The 20,569-nt window shown below is 36.1% G+C and overlaps 2 protein-coding genes across 6 annotated transcripts in view; both read left to right on the top strand.

Annotated features, from left to right (window-relative positions):
• Positions 1-5,997, top strand: part of LOC119778195 (transducin-like enhancer protein 4) — a 64,759-nt gene extending 58,762 nt beyond the window's left edge. For all 5 annotated transcript variants that reach the window (XM_038277337.1, XM_038277338.1, XM_038277340.1 and 2 more), the window contains 5 exons: positions 47-294; positions 3,406-3,553; positions 4,216-4,366; positions 5,472-5,548; positions 5,785-5,997. In XM_038277337.1, the coding sequence (XP_038133265.1) occupies positions 47-294; positions 3,406-3,553; positions 4,216-4,366; positions 5,472-5,548; positions 5,785-5,892 (732 nt within the window). In that variant the 3' untranslated portion in view covers positions 5,893-5,997. The remainder of the gene's footprint in view (positions 1-46; positions 295-3,405; positions 3,554-4,215; positions 4,367-5,471; positions 5,549-5,784) is intronic.
• Positions 5,998-19,457: 13,460 nt separating this feature from the next.
• Positions 19,458-20,569, top strand: part of mccc2 (methylcrotonoyl-CoA carboxylase 2 (beta)) — a 28,446-nt gene continuing 27,334 nt past the window's right edge. Inside the window, exon 1 of the mRNA XM_038277342.1 lies at positions 19,458-19,688. Within this exon, the coding sequence (XP_038133270.1) occupies positions 19,557-19,688 (132 nt within the window). The 5' untranslated portion in view covers positions 19,458-19,556. The remainder of the gene's footprint in view (positions 19,689-20,569) is intronic.

The raw sequence follows: 20,569 nt of genomic DNA on the forward strand, positions 1-20,569 counted from the left end.
CAATGTCAATAAAAACATGTCATAAAGTTATTTAATGTCATTTCAGAACAGGGATAACTACATTCGCTCATGTAGGCTGCTTCCTGATGGACGGACGCTAATTGTTGGGGGGGAGGCAAGCACTTTGTCTATTTGGGATTTGGCTACACCAACTCCTCGCATCAAAGCAGAGCTGACCTCATCTGCACCAGCGTGCTACGCTTTGGCCATTAGCCCTGACTCCAAAGTTTGCTTTTCTTGCTGCTCTGATGGAAACATAGCTGTCTGGGATCTTCACAACCAGACTTTGGTTAGGTAGGTGGTTAGAGATTGGTTCTGGATTATTGTATTGACAGCCCTATTTGCCTGTCTACATTCAAACGTAGGAAATTTAATGGCATCCATTTCTTAAGTCATAGGGTTTAATATAATTTCACTTCACCATTTGCAGCTGGTACAGCTCTTCGACTCATCTAGAAAGGCTTTCGCAACATTTAAGTGTTTGTTAGAAATGAACAATTTTCAAAAAAAAAACAAAAATCAACAATTGCGTTTTTTTTTTAACCAGTATCGATTTTTTTTATTTCCTTCATGCTAATCACAAGTATGTAAAAAAAAAAAAAAGTAGATGTTTCTCTGCAGGGGTTTATTGTTTTCATGACCTTGAAAACTTGCTTGTCCAGAATCGTAAAAGTTCTTGTTTCTTCATGCTAGCTGCAACCTTCTCTTCATTTCTCCGAGTGTGCATTACCACCACCTATAGGGCTGGAATTAAAAAGTCAACGTCTTACTCTTATTTTAATGTGACCAAAATTCTGTGCCACTATGATTTGAAAATTGCATTTTGTCAAATTGCAATTATATTGCAAATTCAATGAAATGCCCAGCCCCAGTGTTTATGGGATTTTTGGACATTCATGAGGTCAGACACTGATATGGGATGAAAAGGCCTGGTTTAAACCCTGTTTTTCAACTCACTCCTGGTGTGTTCAGACCATTAAAGTTCTTCCACATTAGAGTTGAGGTTTGATGTATTTAAGGGCAACAAGCGTCTGGGAACACATATAAGCAGAGTGATTAGTTTCTGGTAGCAGGTGGAGAGTGAGGCAGGTATATAAAGGGAGGGAAACAGGTGGAAGGACTTTGGGGATAATTAGTGGCAGCAGCTGAAGCTAGTTATGGTTCTAACTGGTGGCTGCCGGAAATTGACCAAAGGAAATGCACCTGGGAATAATAATTCCAAAACTAAAACAACAATAACCAAAGCATGTCATCTCCCTTCTGCCAAGCTGGTCCATTGCAATGCTATACACAGGCATGAATGGTCACATACTAACTTCTTTAAAGTCCAGTGTTATTTTTTACATTCATGTCATGCTGAAATCAGCATATTGCTATTCACTTTGCATTTTTTATTCTTTTTTATAGTTTAAAAATGTACAATCATAATAAATAAATTATAATGTGCTCCGATGAGCCTTGTTTATCAGCTTAAATATACCTTTTGAAAATATCACTCTTTAAGTGGGTATTAAAATTATTTTAATTATCCCACATTTTGAACCTTTTTATTGGTCTGATTTTAAGCATTGTGTTTATATCAGATGTTATCCAGAAATACACATACTTAACAAAAAAGGCTTGAAAGTATTAGTCTGTGTGTAATTTCTATATAAAACTATGTCAGTTATTGAATTAAGTTACTGGGATAAAAACTATTTATCAACTGAATATGCATGTGTATTTTCTTAGAATGAGAATGTTTACACTTTAGTTATAAGTTAAATGATTAAATTTGATCCAGTCACTTAAAGACCCAGTAATGTAGCTTCAAGTAATTACACTGCATTTTTTTAAGTAACAAAAGAAACATACAAGAGGCGTCATTATAGTACTTTAGCCTAAATGACCACAACGGGAAATGTTTGAGTTCTACTGTACTGTGCAATGCACTGAACTAAAAAGAAATTCTAGAATGATAACGCTTATGCTACGTTCTGACCGCAAGTGTTAGAGGCAGCAGAAGCAGCTGGTTTACATGCAAATTCAGTGGTTGATGCGCATCAAGGTGCAGCAAAAGCTCCTGCAGCACGTCTGAGCAGCTGAAGCAGCCCCTCATGAGCTTCTTAGCATCTGACCCACGTGATGCGCTGCAAAAGCAGCAGATGCTGGAGTTGAAAAAAATTGAACTTATGCTGTTCGACGCGCCACATCAACCAATCAGAGAATCTGATCTGGGAGCTGGCAGGGAGACAGACACAGCGCTGCTGATGCAGATTGCTATGATCGCTCCCTTGAAACAGTTTATTAATGCCTAAATTAACTTAAAATGTTAAAACCTGCCAGCAAAATATGTTAGATTTTATTTATTTATTTTATTCTGGTGCCTGCACTTCGGATTACGTACATGAAAAACGCTAACATCTCCTTCCAGCCGCCATGAACATTAGAGGAAAACCCAGAAGAGACAAGGCCAGAGGCAGCCTTTGAAGGAGATTTCCAGGGACAGTGTGCAGATGGTGTACGGGGGTCTGAGCGGCTCAGACAGCGAAATAATATTTGAAGGCAGGATCATAATCTTGATAAACTGAATGCACAGATAAAGTTTTCAGTTGGACTTTCTCACTTAAAAACATATTAAAACTACTTTTTACCCACTTATAACAGCAAATATAGCAAAGCCGCTCTGTTTGCTAAACACAGGAGCAGCAGAAGCATGAGACGCACATGGACACACTTTTCTGGACGCGCATCAGGAGCAACAAAGTTGCTCTTGATGCACGTCTGACCTTAATGTGAACAAGCATCTAAAATGAAGCAGCAGAAGCTTTTTTGCTGCTTCCAGCTCTTGCGGTCTGAACGTAGCATTATTTGCTTATTTTAAAACACCAGAGTGGTTCTGATTATTTTGCAGCAGTGCAAATAACACAGTGCTATGAACATATGGTCTCATATATTGCAAGACTTAGGGGAATTTGTCCTTTTATTTTTACATATCAGGTATATTTTTACCTTCTATACAAGTGTTGAAGCAATTTAAAAAGCTTAATAAATGCCATTAAATACCATCGGGTCTCTCTCTTTTTTTTTTTTTTTTTTATCTCAGGCCAAAGTCTGGTGTAGGTTCTTCTGACCATTAACAAAATTGCAAACTTTCTACTTTTCTACCAAACTGATTACAACACTGCAGAAAACCATGCAGGTCATAAAAATGTATCACCAGCCTTTGCTTGAATAAATAAATGGTAAAAACTGGTACTTTTCAAACTTTATGCTGCAATTCAAAAGTTAGCTTGTTTTTTACCAGGGCAAGAAAAGATAGGACTTCAGTTTTTAGCTCCAAACTAACGTTAACTGTGGCACAACTGTTGTCAGATAAATCCTACAAAAATTCCATTTATGTTATTTCATTATCTTTGTTTTCAGGCAGTTTCAAGGCCATACAGACGGGGCAAGTTGTATAGATATCTCTAACGATGGAACCAAGCTGTGGACTGGTGGTCTGGATAACACCGTTCGTTCTTGGGATCTGAGAGAGGGCCGGCAGCTGCAGCAACACGACTTTACTTCTCAGGTATACGGAATGCTCCAAAATAACCCCACAACAATGCAGCGCTGTAATACGAAATACAACATTATACAAAAAAAGCTTGGTTTTTATAAAAAAAAAAAAAAATTATACCATTAGTTTGTGCTATAGATAAAGTAAAAATGTCACAGGCTAGTACAAATTGTGCATCCCTAGACAGGTCCTTGCAATTGCATGTGTGATTACTGTCTCTACTTTTGATTTATTGCAGTAATTTACAAGCTCAGTTCAGAGTGTTTAACCCACACTAAGGGCTGGACTGTTTTTGTCATGCCCTCAAATACTTTTAACTCTGATAATACTTGCAGTTTCAATTTACCTTTTTTCAGGCAAGGAGAAAAGCAGCAATAATTGACCATTATTGCAATTTTCCTGAATAAGGCCCATTTTACAACCCGAGTTTGCACATGAGGTCGTGACTATCCATTTAAGAGGTTTGAGAGTGAGGGCAGACAAGACAGGAAGTGATATTGCAGCTTTACAGCTGCAGTGAGTTTATTACCAGATTGAATCTGTTCATTCATACAATTTTATCACGGCAATGCTGCAAATATTTCTTACTTTTTTTCACGAACAATGACTAAATCTACCATCCAAGTTACAACATGTGGCTGTCTTTAAAAGACGACTATTTCTCTTTGTTGCAGATCTTTTCTCTGGGTTACTGTCCGACAGGCGACTGGTTAGCTGTCGGGATGGAGAACAGTAATGTGGAGGTCCTGCATGTCACTAAACCTGACAAATACCAACTCCACCTACATGAAAGCTGTGTGCTCTCACTAAGATTTGCTCACTGTGGTAAGAATGAAACATGGGACACATATGATAGTATATCACATATAGCCTCCTTGTTTAATAGTGAAATATACTTTTTCTTAATAAAGGCAATAACAATGAATAACCCTGATTATTTTAAAGTATGACTATTAATACTGGACAGCTATTTAAAGATTTTTAAACTGGTTTGGCTTGAATATTAATTTGTTAGCCTATCAGGGTCTTTTCTACCGATATAATCCTAAAGATCAGGTGCATGCACACAATACGCCTCCATATAAAAATCTGTTCTTTACTGAACCTAAAATGACGCTTTTGTTGACGTTAAAAAAATATTTTTATTATGCCTGGAAGAAATTAAATGTGATTTAAGATGATTAGAAAGTTGTAAATATAAAAAACAGAATTAATCCACAGCAGTTTATAGTATCTGCATAATGCTGCTCCATCTTTATAAGAGCATACCGCTTGTAGAAGTGCTGTTTTTACCTCTGTAAAGGGTAAAAATATCACCTTTATAGGGCTTATAGTAATTATGAATTGGACTTCTTTTGGCTTTATTTTTGACAATTACTTTTTTCTTGCAACCCTCGAACAAAGGCTAGATTTGTCAAATGCAAGGCTTGTCTACCTTAACAGATTCTCCAACCTGAAGTGTGGGTCTCTGCAGGTCCTATAGCTACATTGGGCCTCTAGAGCAGACTTACCTATTTCAGATGATGGAGTAAAGGAGTTCTTTGTGAGATGTTCATTAACTCGAACACTTTTTATAATCTAGCAATGGTTTAAGTATCTTTAAAAGCTTAATTATCCCTGATTTGTCTGCTCTTAAGACAGAATGCTTACATAAGAAATTGTAAAATATCTATGGGACAAAAACACTATCAGCTGCAAACCTAAACAAACATTAATCCCAGTCAAAGTCTGGTTTGGATTTACAATTGTATCATGTTAGCATATTCCCTAGCCTTTGTTTAACAAAGTTTTATCTGGATAAGTGTTTGGGTGGTTCTCTAAAGACAAGGTAAACAACAAAAGACCCTGGAGGTGAACAAAGAGGGAAAAAAATGCTTAAACATGTTTGATTTTATTTTGAAAACTTTGATTTCTGTCATATTCTCTGCAGGAAAGTGGTTTGTGAGCACAGGAAAAGACAATCTACTCAATGCATGGAGAACCCCATACGGAGCCAGTATTTTTCAGGTGAGCATTCAGAAAAAAAAGGATAGTCGAACATTGGTTAGAATATGTGAAACTATTAAGAAGATCTATTGGATCTGCTGGAACTTTCTTTATAAGGACAGACATTTGAATATATATTAGCTATAGAAATACTTTTTTTTTTTTTTTGATTTTTAGTTTTCACTAAAGTGTGTTCTTATGTTAGCAGAATCTGTCAATTTGTTACATTAGACAACATGTTTCTTTCACCCTTCCAGTCAAAGGAGTCATCATCAGTGCTGAGCTGCGACATCTCCATAGATGATAAGTATATCGTGACGGGATCAGGAGACAAAAAGGCGACGGTCTACGAGGTCATCTATTAAGAAAGCTGGACTTCATGGTCATCCTTTCATCAGGATGTAAAGTCTCCTATCATCCGTACGAAATCCAACAATAAAAAAAAAAAAACATTTTCTGGGATTTTAACATTTTGACCTCCTATTTCTGAAAGGTTGTGGATCAAAATGAACGAAGCACAGAGATTTTTCTTTTTTATCTTTTTTAATTTTTAAGCATTGTTCTGTTGATGTAAATTAAAATATATTGTACACTTCTTGCCGGATAAGATCTCCTCATGTAACATTTAATGTGCAGTAAGCATCTCACTCTTTTGATTGTTTACAGTATTTTAGGTGGCCCAAAAGGCACTTCCTTTATAACAGGTTTCTATTGCTATTTCTGTATAGTTCCCCTCACTGACTGCACCTCCAAGAGTTGACAGATGCCTTCAAGGCTTCATGACAGAGGGTTAGCAACTGCAGACAAAAAAAAAGCCTTAAGATCATGAAATATGTTACTGAATAAAAAAAATCTAACCTGTAATAGAAGTTTGTTTAATCAAAATCACTGATGGCCCAAATATTGTTCCACCTTATGATATTCACAAAGGATAAATCTAATATAAATGAACTAGTAAAAATACTTTCTGTTTATCTGCATATCAATAGGACTTTTTTAACCATTGAATACTAGGCTGTCTAAGGATCCATATTGAGCATAAACACACAGCAGAGTATTGAATACTAGAAAATACACTCTTCAATGTGCACTTTTGGAAAACTGCAGCAAGGCATCATGGTGGTCCATACGAGCACAATGACTTATCTGCCCTACCATCACAAAAGCAAATGTCTGGTATTTGCTAAACTCTATCGAGATTTTAATTGGAACCAGTTGCTTTTATCAGATAAGACTAAGCTTGAGCTTCTTGACCACAAACACTTCAAACGGGCTTGGCATTAAAGAAAGGGTGGATCTATGTAAAAGCACCTCTTGCATCTTGTTCAATTCTGTGGAGGAACAATGGTGCTGTGTGGCTATTTCTCTTCCAAATAACCTTGAAACTTTGTTCGAGCTCCTTTTACAATTGAGTTTTTGAAAATGAAATGGAATTTTAGAATTAAAATCTTAGAGAATCTACCAAAAATGGTTAAAAAGATGTCATTACTCAGTTATTCGGGCTTATATTGTTGTAGAAATTTGTAAAGACGGTTCTTTAGAAACAAGCCCCTGCCTTGCCACAAGTCTTTTAGAAATATGTGGGGCAAACCAAAGGAAAAGGGACCCAGGTCTGTTATTTATTTGTCAGGATTCAGCAAAGTAGCAAAGATCTCTCTCCCTCACTTTGTGCACCAACCTTGCGAATCTTTCTCTGAAAATACTTGGGTCTGACCTACTGGCATAAAGATACTGAACAAAGTGCCAACAACAGGAATACATATATTTTAACGTTTGTTTGAGACAAATACTTAAAGGTGTTGTGGAGGATTTTCGCGAATTTTTTAAAAGACTCAGCCTGTCCCCTTAAAAAAAATGCACATGCACAACCCTGTGCATGTACTCCCATGAGGGAACGCCTATTACATGTGCAAGAGCACATTTCTCCTCATGCACGCTCTGTTTTAAGTTTTTCGTTCTCATAGCTCATACAAGCTTACTGTGTCCGAATGTCCATCCTAACCCCTTAATCCCTCAGTCACTATATAGAGCGGGGCCTATATGGTGGACTTTATAGTGAACTCAGTTAACCAACCGTTTGGACAGATGATCACTGCTTTTCGCTCCCTGTTGATCACTAGACTCCTCGTCCACTGCACGATGACTGCACCATCTTTGTTATTAGTCGCCGCTGTTGTCCCACTGTCGCCGCTGTAACAACAGCCTATGGCGACAGTGGGACGCTGTGACCGCAAATCCCATGATGCTTTGTGAGGAGAGCTCTCCGCGCAAAGCATTCTGGGATCTATCTGCCTCTTCTGAGGCCTTACTTTTCTTCTCATACACTTCGGAAACACATTTTCTCTTACGACCCTCAGCTATTTTCAAAGAACTGTGGTGAGAAAGGTGAGCTTCAATAACTGTCTGAAATCATAGCTCACCACAGGTATAAGCTAGGGATGGGACGATTTATGAAAACCGTCAGAATCGTTCGGTTCGACTGTCTCGGTTCGATTCGCATGTGCTTCGTTCGGTTCATGCGCTGCTCCTTTTTCTCATAGGCGAAGCGTTTACACTGCAGAGCAGAAGGTGGCGGTACTGCGACCAAAGCGAACCACCAGTAGTAAACAAGAAGAAGAAGTGAAGCAGCATAGCCGGGTGTAGCAGGGAAAAAAATCAGTTGTTGTGGAGAATTGTGTCGGAATGGCGAGTAGGAAAGAACAGGAGTTGGAAGACGCGCCAGCAGCACTTTATAGGTCTGCTGTATGGGACCGCTTTGCATTTAGAGTGACCTATGATGACGGCGGAAAGAAAGTTGTGGATAAAAGTGCAACAGTGTGCAAGCATTGTGCAACACGTTTTGTTTATGCTAACAGCAACATGACCAACATGTCATGCTAACCCCGAAATCCCTCATACTCCGTCAGCAACCCCCGCTCCGCCCCGCTGCGCTCCAGACCGGCTGCTCAAAGCGAAGCCTACAGCCCCCATTGTGGCTTCGTCCGCTCCCCTCTGAGTCCCTTGGAGATGGTAGAGAGCATGCGCGAGATGATTAAATTGAAAGCAGCAAAACATACGGAGATGATCCAGGGTTTCAACGGATCATTTAAAATAATTACAATCCATTATTTTGGGTTTTTTTTTTTCCTTAATTCCATAATTTTTTATGGGATTTCGGTGTAACAATCAACATGTATCGAACCGAACCGAAAACCGTGACCAGAAACCGTGAATCGAACCGAATCGTGGATTTTGTGAATCGTTCCACCCCTAGTATAAACCTAAATGTGCGCATGCACAGAAAAAGATAGCTAATGGGATGGCCTTACGTAAACATATCCTCAGAATGATTGACAATTAGGAGGACCACTTATTTTGATGATCCACCCAGAAATAAAAGATCCACCTCTATACCTTTAAATTAAAGGTATGATTTTCTTTTTTACTCAATGCAAAATATGTTACTGCAATAAAACATTAAATTATTTGAATATTTTTTTTTTTTTTTTACATTGGTGTCAGCAAATGTTATGTTTTTTTTATGACAAAATGAACCTTAAAGGCAACATGTTCATATTTATTGTGTTTTTCATCTCTTTTCTCTTTGAAACAAAAATTTTCTCTAACAGCTGTTAGAAAAGCTTCATGTGAAACACATGAAGAGTTAATTTCATTACAGTTGCATGCTGACGGGTGCTCTTTCTAGAAGAGGATTCGGACAGTTATCTTATTATCTCTGAGCTTGTTTGGGGTCTGACAAATTGGGAACAAATAGGAACCAGCCTTTTAGAACAGGTTTGGAGGGCACAATAAACAAACTAAGGCATAAGGAGATCATAACACAAACTTTTAGTGTAAAGACTGGTTTACCCAATCCAGAAATAACAAGATGTCCACTGTACAGAGGTGTGTGATGTACTTAAACTGTATTATCTGCTCTCATTCAAACATACATTATACTGTTTGTAAAAAAAAAAAGTGCTTAAAGGTTTTGTTTTGTATTTGAATGGATGATCTGTGTTTTGATTTTTTTTTTTTTAGGATGCGGCTTATGTTTAGTACCCATCAGTATTTTCTACCACCTTTTTCTTCTTTTTGCTGTAATTCCATTTCAGGTTGGAAGTTTATAGACGTGTGTGTGTTTGGTGTCTATGCTTCAATCTCGTGGGCGATTTATGAACAAACTAAAGAGGCAGCCCTCAGTGTACTAACCCCTGAAAGACCGTTGGACTTGGTTCTGACTCCCAGTTTGGACTCCTGTGAATGCTCTTTTGCTCTGCTCTAACAGTTTTTCTGTAAAGCTTATTTATTGATGTTTTGGAGGTCAGCCTTCTCATTTCTGAACTTGGTTTTCTGTTGCTGGACTTTATTTTTGTTGTATATAAAGAAAAGAACAAAGGTTGACGATGATACAGACTGAATTTACTACGGATTTCTTTTTTCCATTAGCTTCTTGTAAAAAGAAAAAAGAAAAAAGAACAATACAGTGCCTTTATAAGACTACCGTTTCCTGGATTCTCCTTTACCATTCCTGGTTGTACAACAAAACTAAGAGTTAAAATGTAACCCTGTTAAAATTCTTTTTTATTATGATTATTCATTTGATCAAGTATGTTTTTTTCAATGTCAGGAAGTAAATATATGTTAAACTTGTATGCTGCAGTCTGAAAGCATCATTTAGCCAAATGGGATTTTTTAAAGCAACTACAAATAGTTATCGTATACCTACGCAGCAACATGCAAATCTAGCTTTGAATTTCCTATTTTAAACCTATTTAGGGCAAAAACTTGTGTAACAGCAGATGAGATATTTCAAGCTTTGGAGATTGTATCAGTGGGTTCTCTAAATGAGGATCTATTGAGCCAAATATGTTTTTTGATTAATCTAACTCTATACTTTAATCTCCTAAATAAGCCAACCTGAACCACCTGTAACCTCTTAATGGTTAAATGTATGATAATAGTCTGAAAGCTATTCTGCATTGAATTACTCATCCTTCAGCAATCTTTAGCCTCTCCAAAGTATTATTAAATAGTGTTTTTATTTCATGAAACAAGTTTTTTATGTTATATATAAAACCATGATTTACAGCGTTCAATTCTAACATCCTTCAAGTATATAGGAATTATTTTAAACCCTAATTAAGAGAGAAGAGCATTTATGTTTGTGGTACGAGTATGTAAACTTCAGGAAACTGCATTAAATCAGATTTTTTAAATTATATTTCTTTCTAGCATGGCAAACAAGAGGTTTTCTTTTAGTAACAGGTAAAAAAGAAGACAACAGAAATTAATAAACTTGTGTTAATATGGTAGGATTGTTCTTTTTACACTAGGTACCTCAGAAGGATTTAAAAGTTTAATACGTTTTGTTATTTACAGCCTTTTTTCTGCCATTTCTGCCTACAGTCTTACAGCTCAGTGTTTCTTCGCTTTCTTTGTATCATTTGTAACTTTGCCTTACAGTGCTCTTTTTTTTTTTACTTGCAGGAGCCAAAATTTTTCTATTTAAACAAAAGTATTTGGTTTTCTTTCACTGAATGCTCTGTTGTTTTTAGATCTAGTGATTCTGTGTTGAACTGGATTTATTTATTTTGATTCTATCCTCGACACCTTAAATGTACTTTTGTTGTTCTCAATGTTAAGATCCAAACCTGAATGTCACTTTTCTCATTTTAATGCTACACGAATAACACAAAATTAAGATAAACCATTTATTAATGATGTACAGATCACTTGGTTTGACTGAGCTCACAAAGGTGTTACAGCTTGACTGTAAAACGTGTAATTATTTAAGCTGTGAGCACTTAAAGAATAATCCTGTAACCAGTTAAGCTTATTTTCTTTCAGTGTAAAATGGCTTTGCTCTCTTTTTTCTAATCTGCAGCTGATTTTATTAAATTATTGTGTCAGTATATTTTGTCTGAGTCTCTTTTACAGTTTGCTTTTAAGACTGTGGGAGTTTGTTTCATCAGTCCCTATGGTAATTTCTGAAATTGAAATAAAATGTAGCTAATGGGACATATTTTAAGTAGGAAATCTTACGTGGAATTATGGTAATGTTTAAAAAAAAAGAATGAACTTTCAAAATTTTGTTTTTTGAAAAAAATATTTCACATATCAAATCTAGTTGTTCTTACTTATTAATATTGTTATTACTGTTAGAAAGCAAGTTACTAGAAATATTCTAAAAAAGAACAAAACAAAATATACAATGATTAACATAAATGAATTTTATTAATGTTTTTGTATCCACTATTTCCCCATGTGTCCCTGCACTCTCCACTTGTATTTCAGTTGCTGTTCCTTATATATTCTGCTGGATTCTCTCTCATCATCCTCCAGCTTCCTGTGTTTTCACTGTGTTCACCATGTTGATCCATTTTGTGCATCAAAACATCCATTTTCCACAAATTTTCTGCCCTGATCCTGATGCTGCTTTACTCCTCAATAAACCTAAATCTCGACATTTAATGAGAAAATATTAAGCGTACACCCGCTATACTTAAGGACTAGAGAGTTCCTTCATGAAAAGAACCATTGCTTTTTTAATTAAAACAACTTTGTTTCAAATGAAGATATTTAAGTACTCTGATTAGATTTGTAATGAAAGAAATTTGTTAAAATACTTTGTTTTTAACCACATGCAGGGATTTGGTGTCATCACTCCTGCTACTGTATCTGCCCATTGGGAAGGAGGGCAGTCTTAGTCCATAATAACAGTAGCATTTTTGTCACGATAACATTTAATCACTGTTAGAAACAGCATGACTGAGACTAAAATTGTGTTTTTTTATGTGTTTTTTGGCAATGTAAGCAATGCAAAATTTTTATAGACCTATGTACTACTAGGGTGGTGTACCCCCCATGAGCCCTGTTTACTGATGGGGCTTTATATCAGACAGTTTACTTATCTCTCTTTGGGCAAAGCTCAGCAACAGCTTATTACAGCCAGTCCTAGGCTAAACATGCCTGCTATACAGCTGCTTTTAAAAAAAAAAGTTTTTGAAATTACTTAATTCTAACAGCTGATTAATTCTTGAAATGTAACTTTCTAAAATTTTAGAAGTTTATATTACATACATCCAGATTAAAAACTGCACATAAATAAATCAACATCTGGTCACAAGTACATATTCTGCAGGCCAACTGTCTTTTTTGTCTAAATCTTTCAAACTGTCTTTTAAGAGAAAACTAAGCTTTTGTTTAAAAAAAAAGTGATAATCGTAACAGAAGTTACACTCATATCAATTTTGATGGTCAGTTTTATGTTTGGGCTCATGATTTGGGTCATCTGTACAGATGGCATAATCGTAAATGTCTTGTAATTCTTCATAGATTCTTCATAAAGCATAACCACATTTGGTAAGTCTTAAAAGTAATAGCTTCCAAATTGACTCTTACATTTTACCTGCTAACCAATGCCTGTAAAGTATAAGATGGAGCTTTTGCATTTTTTCCATTTTCTCTGAGTACTGCACAGCCTGACCTTCACGTAAGAAGATTGGTAGCTGTCTTACAGTAGGTGTTTTACACTTGAGAACAATATTTGAGAGAAATCTCTAAGGAATGGTCTCTTAAACTGCTCCAGATTAATAGCTGGAAATATTTTCATTGCTGATGTCTCTCCTTGGTCTAGTGTTAACTATCACAGCTGTATGAGCCAGACCAACAAACCTTCTGCTTAACAAAGCGGATCACTTTGTTAGAGACCAAGCATTCAACAGTACTTCATCTTAAGAGCTTGGCTTCTGCATCACCCTGAAATTTATGAGAGAACCTAGAATCACAGCGTTTCACACAGCATTGTTTTGTATCTATAAGAGCAGCATGCAATCTGTTATGGGTTTTCCTAGGCTTTAGGTTAGATTTAAATTTTTTTAAATTACACACACCCCGAGAATAAAAAGAGAGCACACTAATGTATTTATTTTAATCTTAATGATATACATTTTGCTTTTTTGTATTTGAAAATCCTGATTTTGTCATGTTTTATGTTGCAAGACATCATCTTATACCTCATAGTTTATGGGCTAGTCTCAGTCTGACCCCCAATGGATGAACATGATGTGTTCATACAGCACGGAGCTCTGGACTAGTAAAGTGGACTAAGTGATCTAAGTGAGGGCTGTGGAGGAGGACGCTCTGCCATTACAGTGAATGATACTCCTGATGCAGCTCTCCAGTGAGCACTTTAAACAGCCGAAAGTGGATGAGAAGGAGAGAAGGTTGTGATGCAATGTGGGAACAAGCAACCCTACTTCAACAATAAATAGTAAGAGCACTTACTCATGCACATTGCTCACTTTCCACGAGTTGATTAAACAAACAAGACAAACAAAAGCAATGTTCCATTTATTTTGATGCATGTTTGCTTATCAATTTTAGCAAATATATTATGGTAAAATTTTATCTTGACAAGTGAGTACCATTTATTGTGTGAAGTACCAACTGTGTTGTCTTTTTGCAACCCTCCCATGACTGCAGTCATGACCTCACAGCCTGATGGAATAATGTTTGCAAAGGGCCACTTTACCCATTTCAACTCTCCTACAATCTCAGAGGGCTATCAAAGCAGCTCATTAATTCATTCACAGTTTTCAAACACTGACAGCACACTGTGGAGATCTACAGCTATGAAGCAGGAGAATGAATATTCACAGCCGTTCAAAACATTTCTGGTAAATTCTCCTTCTAATCGCATTACGACAAAGAAATGACTGCAGTCCTACATCTGAATGTAATGCACTTTGGCATTGCAGTTCTTTAGGCCAAGTACAAAAATGACAATAGTGCAAAGTTGTTTACATTACAATTTAGTTCATCAGCTTTAAAGAAATATATGTTTCTGCACCCAAGATCTGGCTTTGGTATCGAAGCAGCCTTTTTGGTCTTGATGCACTTTGTTTTATCAAATTGAAAGTAATGTCACTTTAAAAAAATATGTTTACATATTTCTGGGAGTTAATTAAAGGAATGTTATATTAAATAATATTTTTAGCTCTGTAATGTATTTTGGTGCTAAGCCATTCAGTGGTTTTGGACTAATAAGGGTATTTTAATCTATTCCCTGAGATACTTTAAAACTGCTGTGATGTGTTAAACTTCCTTAGCTTCGGTGAGAATGTGAGCAGCATTCTTGATCAGCTGCTTTTGATTTACTTTTTAGTCAGACGTGTGAAGACACAGGTACAGAAATCATTTTTAATACAGATGATGGCATGAATTTTATCTTAAAGATCCCGCTGAGACATTAGTCTTTTCATCCTGCCGATGTTCTTTAGGTGGTAGAAGGAGGACACCATTATTGTCTTTATGTGCCTCTGGATGTTCAAGTTAAGTCCATCACTACACCCAGATTGCAAGCCTGATTGGTGATTCTGGCTGTATTAATTGAAGCTGTGTGTTAAATTGAATACTCCTATTTTAACTCAAAAAAGTAATTAATTTATGTTTCAATTCAGCTAAGAAAAATTGGTCAAATATGTGCATTGATTTCTTCTATACAGTTATCGAGCACTTTAATGGGTTAATAATTAGTCAGTTATTTAGTGAAGCATTACATGCTTTTACCATGTTGATTTTTTATACACTGAAAACATTTTGGTGGAGTTTACTTGTTGAGCCATTCATACCCTAGGAATAACTTGCCACCTAAGTCGAGGTCTCTTTCTCTCCATCTCTTAATAACAACATTACACAAGCTTCTAAGTTAGTACTATATTAGGGAAGGGTATTTTTTAAAAGATATCAATTTGTGTTTTCTTCTATATTGCCTTTTGGTATGTTTGAAATCAAATTCCTAAAAAGTGTTCATGTCTGTCTGCCATACTGAGAATGTCTCAAAAATTTCATAGAAATTTGGCAACAGTTAAGCCCATCAAAACAAAAGAGGGCTAAGGGAGACTGAAATGATCATATTGATCATATTACTCAATCAAGCTCATCAGTGATCATTTGAGACTAGTTATTTTGTTAAGAAATTGTCCATAAATTTTTCTGTTACACTTATTTCTGCTGGGGTCGTGAGGGGTGCTGGTGCCAGCTGTCAGTGGGTGAGAGGCAGGACTGTAGAGAAGCCAATTAACCTAACAGTCATGATTTTGGACTGTGGGAGGAAGCAGGAGTACCCGGAGAGAACCCACGCATGCACGGGGAAAACATGCAAACTCCATGCAGAAAGATCCCGAGCTGGGAATTGAACCCGGAACCTTTTTGCTGCAAGGCAACAGTGCTACGCACTGCATCAACTGTGCAGCCCCATTTAAATAGTAAAATTACTTTGCATTTCTAGCAATGGTTGCAGCAGAATTGCTGCATCACCTACCGCTTCATATAAAAATAATTACCAGGAAAACATAACTAAAAAGAGCCCAGAAGGACTACTAGGTAACCAGACTATAAACATGCAGTACTGCCTCAAACATCTGTATTATTGCAGTCAGCACAAGCAGGAAGCAGAGAACAAAATACACCCATTGGTTGACTGGAGGCCACTGACCCACTTGATACTCAAATGCCACTTGAATGAATCAACTATGTTGAAAATCTGTAAACCTAATAAATGTCTGAACAATCAGGCTTTATTTTGATTGCACTATTTTTTTTTATGTTTTTCTTTTTAAAGCAAGTTTTTAAAAAATTACACTTTACAATATTTTTAAAATGCTTTACAATTATTGTCTAATGGCAATGTAAATTTATAAATTGAAAAATATTAAATTACTGTCTTTCATATAAGCAGTTTACCTGATAATCTAAACTTACTTTGTAAGAGTTGGGATTCTTATTCCCCAAAAAGCAGATATTTTTTTTAAGTTTTACAATTTTTTCATCCATCATATGCATTTGTCTCTTTTTTCATTTTTAATTAAAGCAAAGTTGCATGCTACATTTCCAAATGTTCATGCTAACTTGGGAACTCCTACTATATAAAACCGATGTACTATCCAATATATTAGCTATAATAACAAAATAATTATTTAGAAAAACAGATAGTTAAACATATAAAAGAAACACCAGCACCCACATGCATAAGGAAGTGACAGTTCCACACAACGTTACCTTAGCACTTTCTGTATTCAATGTCAAATAAAGGGACATGTATTATGTGCTGTCTATTTGTGCTTTCCAATTGATTTCTTATAACTCTGATTTATTTAACTATTTAAGATAACCATCTATTTCTAAATAAAGAGGCTTTTTGTGCAGCTACATCTATTCAGTCACTCCACGGCCACTGCTGTGAAGGGATCAGAGGTGATAAAAAAAAGTACAGAGAGCTGGATGAGTGAGAGGGTTTAAGTTCGCACAGAGAGTGGAGGATTGGATATTCCCTAAGAAAACAGGAGCAGCCATTTGAGTGGAGGTCACGGACATTTCTATGCATGCCAGTGAAACAGGTGGGAGTGTTGGAGGAGAGAGGCCTCTTAAAGCCAAATAAACTAAAAGCTCTTGGTTTGAATGCTCTTCAGGCTGCACTCTGTCGAATGTACTTCAGTTCAAATAAAGCACTCGGGTCAGAAGAGATGATTTTTTTTTTTTACCAAGCTTTTAGGACAACTCAGATTCCCACTTAAATCCAGCTTTAGTTCCTCTTTTCAAAACAAGAAAATTACCTTTTTTGTGTGTAGTGAGAGCTTCTAAAGCATGATGTGAAAAATATTTCTAAAATGTTTCAAATTTTAGAGTACTGGCATTGTAGTTATGCTGAAAAAGAGATGAAATAATTATTGCAACTCTAAAGGAAACATGATGTAAACTAGTGAAAAACTACCTGTCATACCAAAATGAAATATAATACACCATATTTAATAACAATTGTAGTCTAAAACCAGCCGGCTTCTTTGTTAAAGGGTTAAGGTCAGGCTAAATCAAGAGATTGGGATGAAAAAAGCGAATGTGCTGCCATAAATTTCTTAACCCAAGAAAAATAGCAGCATCTTCACCTCTTTAGAAAATATTGCATTTAATTGAAAACCAAGTGACAGCTTTCCTAACCCTGTCAAAGTTTATCAAACATTGATAATAAATTAGCATTTTTGCATTTCTGATTTTTGACAAAAGAGTTATGGTATTATTTTATGAATTATTACATATTAATTGAAACAATTGTATGAACTATTGCCTTGCAGCAGTATTATCCTGTATTGGAATTCCAGTCTGGCATCTTTCTGCAGAGATTACATGTCCTCCTTGTGGATTCATGGGTTCTTGTTCTTTTCTAAAATAAAATATGAGTGTTAGTCTTTGTAAATACCTAAATCCCTTTGATTTCAAATGTGTGCATGTGTGTATGTTTGTTCTGTGGTGCTCTGTGATGGAACGTTTATCAGTCCCCTGTGGATCCCATCCCCTTCCCAGTTATTGCTGAAGGTAGGCGTTGTCAACACTGCAAGGATAAAGGAGACATTAGCAAAGGATGGATGGGTAATTCATATCAGCTCAGTTGTAGTGCAGTGTTTAATACACTTGGTGGTAGCATTGGTCTGTGATTCTCTGAGTATAAACTCTCCACAGCATAGCAAGAGCACTGAGCCTACAGTGCAAGCTGCACTCCCCTCCAACAACAAATGGTTCAAAAAATGAAACTATAAAGTTCTCAGTTCAATGGTATTTCATTAATCCAGGGAAACTGGAGGTCTTTTGGAGGAGTTCTGGGAACAGACATTGCTGCATGACAACAAAATAGGTAATTTGTATCCTATCGTCCTGTAATAAGGTACCTAGAGGCTAGAAGGTGAAAATAAAAAAGTACAAGTGACTTTTTTTTTTCTTCTGTAGATCAGGTTTGAGTCCATTTTTTTACTTGCTCATTGAGACCAACAGTAGTCAATCTAGGACTTTTATATGTTGTATTAGGCTAACAGGTCTGAGGTTGCTTTGGGCCAGCCCGACGGTAACATGTCTTAGGTTTTGGAACAGGGCATGATTTTAACCACTTGAAATGTTAACCAGGGTTAAAAAGGTTGAATATGTATATCAGAACCCAACATTAAGATCAGATGCTGTACAGAAGTGTTATGTTATTTTGATTGTTACTGTTCTGTTTATTTTTGACATTTTTCTGTTTGAGCTTACCCAAATCACACTAGGTAATTAATGGACAGGTGGTTGTGCTGGAGGAGGGTTTCATAAACAATGTCAGGTATCAGGAAATTTTAAGAACAATAAGATGAGCTATGTCAGAAAATGAAACATGGGCAGCACTGGGTCTTTAGGCACGGCAAAATAAAGCCTGAAATGTTTTCCTACACAAAGAATCAGTTTTCTCAAAATAAATAAATAAATAATTAAATAAACAAACAAACAAAAAAAAAATATATGGTGACCATATAGAGAAAAGAGCCTTAGAGAGCAGCCAGGGCCAGTCTAGATAGGTGTGTAACACAAAGTTATTAATGTTAATTCTCCTATATTGTGCCATTACTGGTTGTATTTCTTTTTTTAAAAAGGTGTGTCTTAAAATCATATCTAAATTAATGATATTTTTTTTCAAAATGCATTGATGCTATTGCTAAAGAATAAAATAAAATAAAAAATGGGAAATGTTAATTTATCATGTTTCCTGTTCATTTCTGAAGCAGTCTAAAAAGGTAGGCTTTAAGATTGATTCATACATTTTTTGATACAGCTTGTGAAATTGGACATTTCCTTTAAAAATTTTATATCAGCATTTCTGTAAGTGAAGAAATATGAGAAGCAAATAAAGAAAAATATTCTGGGCAATTTGCTGTAGAGATTAAATAAATGAACACTTCTACTGGTAAAAAACAATCACGTATCGGCTCGGATTAAGCAATATTTAATTAACATTGTTTTTAGTTATCATATTGTATTATTGTTATTCTATCACAGACAGGAAAAGACCCCTCTTGAGATACTTATAAAGAAATCATTTTGATGTGTTTTTTTTTATGACCAACAGGTGGCGACGTAGAGCGTCTCTAATGAGAGTGATAGCAACCGTAGAAGAAAAAAAGCTCCCATTAAAGCTAGCTGGTTAGCACGACTGCAAACCTATAATTAAACATATTTGTGAGTTTTTAAAATGCTTCTACAGTCCGTAAGACCCTGGCTACTTCGATGCAGAGTATTACCGCTGTCTTGCGCTCGAACATACTACGCAGACAGCGTCGCTCGGCTCGGCTCCCAACCTGATAAACAGTCGCCTGAGTACCAGGTGGGTTAGGCTAATGCTAAAGCCTGCTAGCCTGACTATAGTAACAACGTAAAGTCATAGTTCAACCTGATTAGAAGGTAACTTAACAGAGGACACCACAGATGAGTCGCAGTAATGTTTACACATCTGCAAAACTGCGACCAATTAGTTTATGGTCTGTAACATATTGCATAGAGGGAATGTTAGAGGTCAGAAACCCCTTTTGCAGCCCCCTAAGAAGTTTAGAAGTGACTAATATGACTCCCATAATTTACAGATTCCGCTTTAGAGTGAACAGTTAAACAAATCGGGAACAATTAATGTTTCCATATGTTATGTGCTTATGTCTTAGTAAGGTGGTTTGTTTGCTAGATGTATGTTAGATGCATAAGTTAAATAATTAACCTCCTTTCCCCAGTTTTATTCACTTTAAATGCTTTGTTGACCCAATCCACCTTTGGCAGCAATTCCAACTTCCCATGTCTTTTTGTATCTGATAGCTTAGTTTGCCTGTTTTTAGGTAGTGTCGCATAATTTTCTTTGCAGTTATTAGGTGAAATTGATTTCTTAGTTTATTTTTTTTTACTTTTCACTGTCTTCATAATACTGTGTTGTGTTTAGACATTTATGTAAAATGAGGTTAGACATTCAAAGATAAATACCTTGCAAAACCATGTGCACATATACATTACATAGACATAAACAAATAAGGCATACTTTAGAACATATACATTGACACTTAAACATATTTTTGGCACTAATGGAACCCCATATTAATAAACATTCATCAAGTAATTCTGTATCATATGTTATACTTGTGTCTAGATCCTTGGTATTTTGATTTTCCTCAGGATCAAATATGCTCATACACTGCATGTAAAGCTCCCTCATTAACACCTTTT

Source organism: Cyprinodon tularosa, unplaced genomic scaffold (assembly GCF_016077235.1).
Source record: "Cyprinodon tularosa strain WSP-4 unplaced genomic scaffold, ASM1607723v1 ctg130, whole genome shotgun sequence".
Lineage (NCBI taxonomy): Eukaryota > Metazoa > Chordata > Actinopteri > Cyprinodontiformes > Cyprinodontidae > Cyprinodon > Cyprinodon tularosa.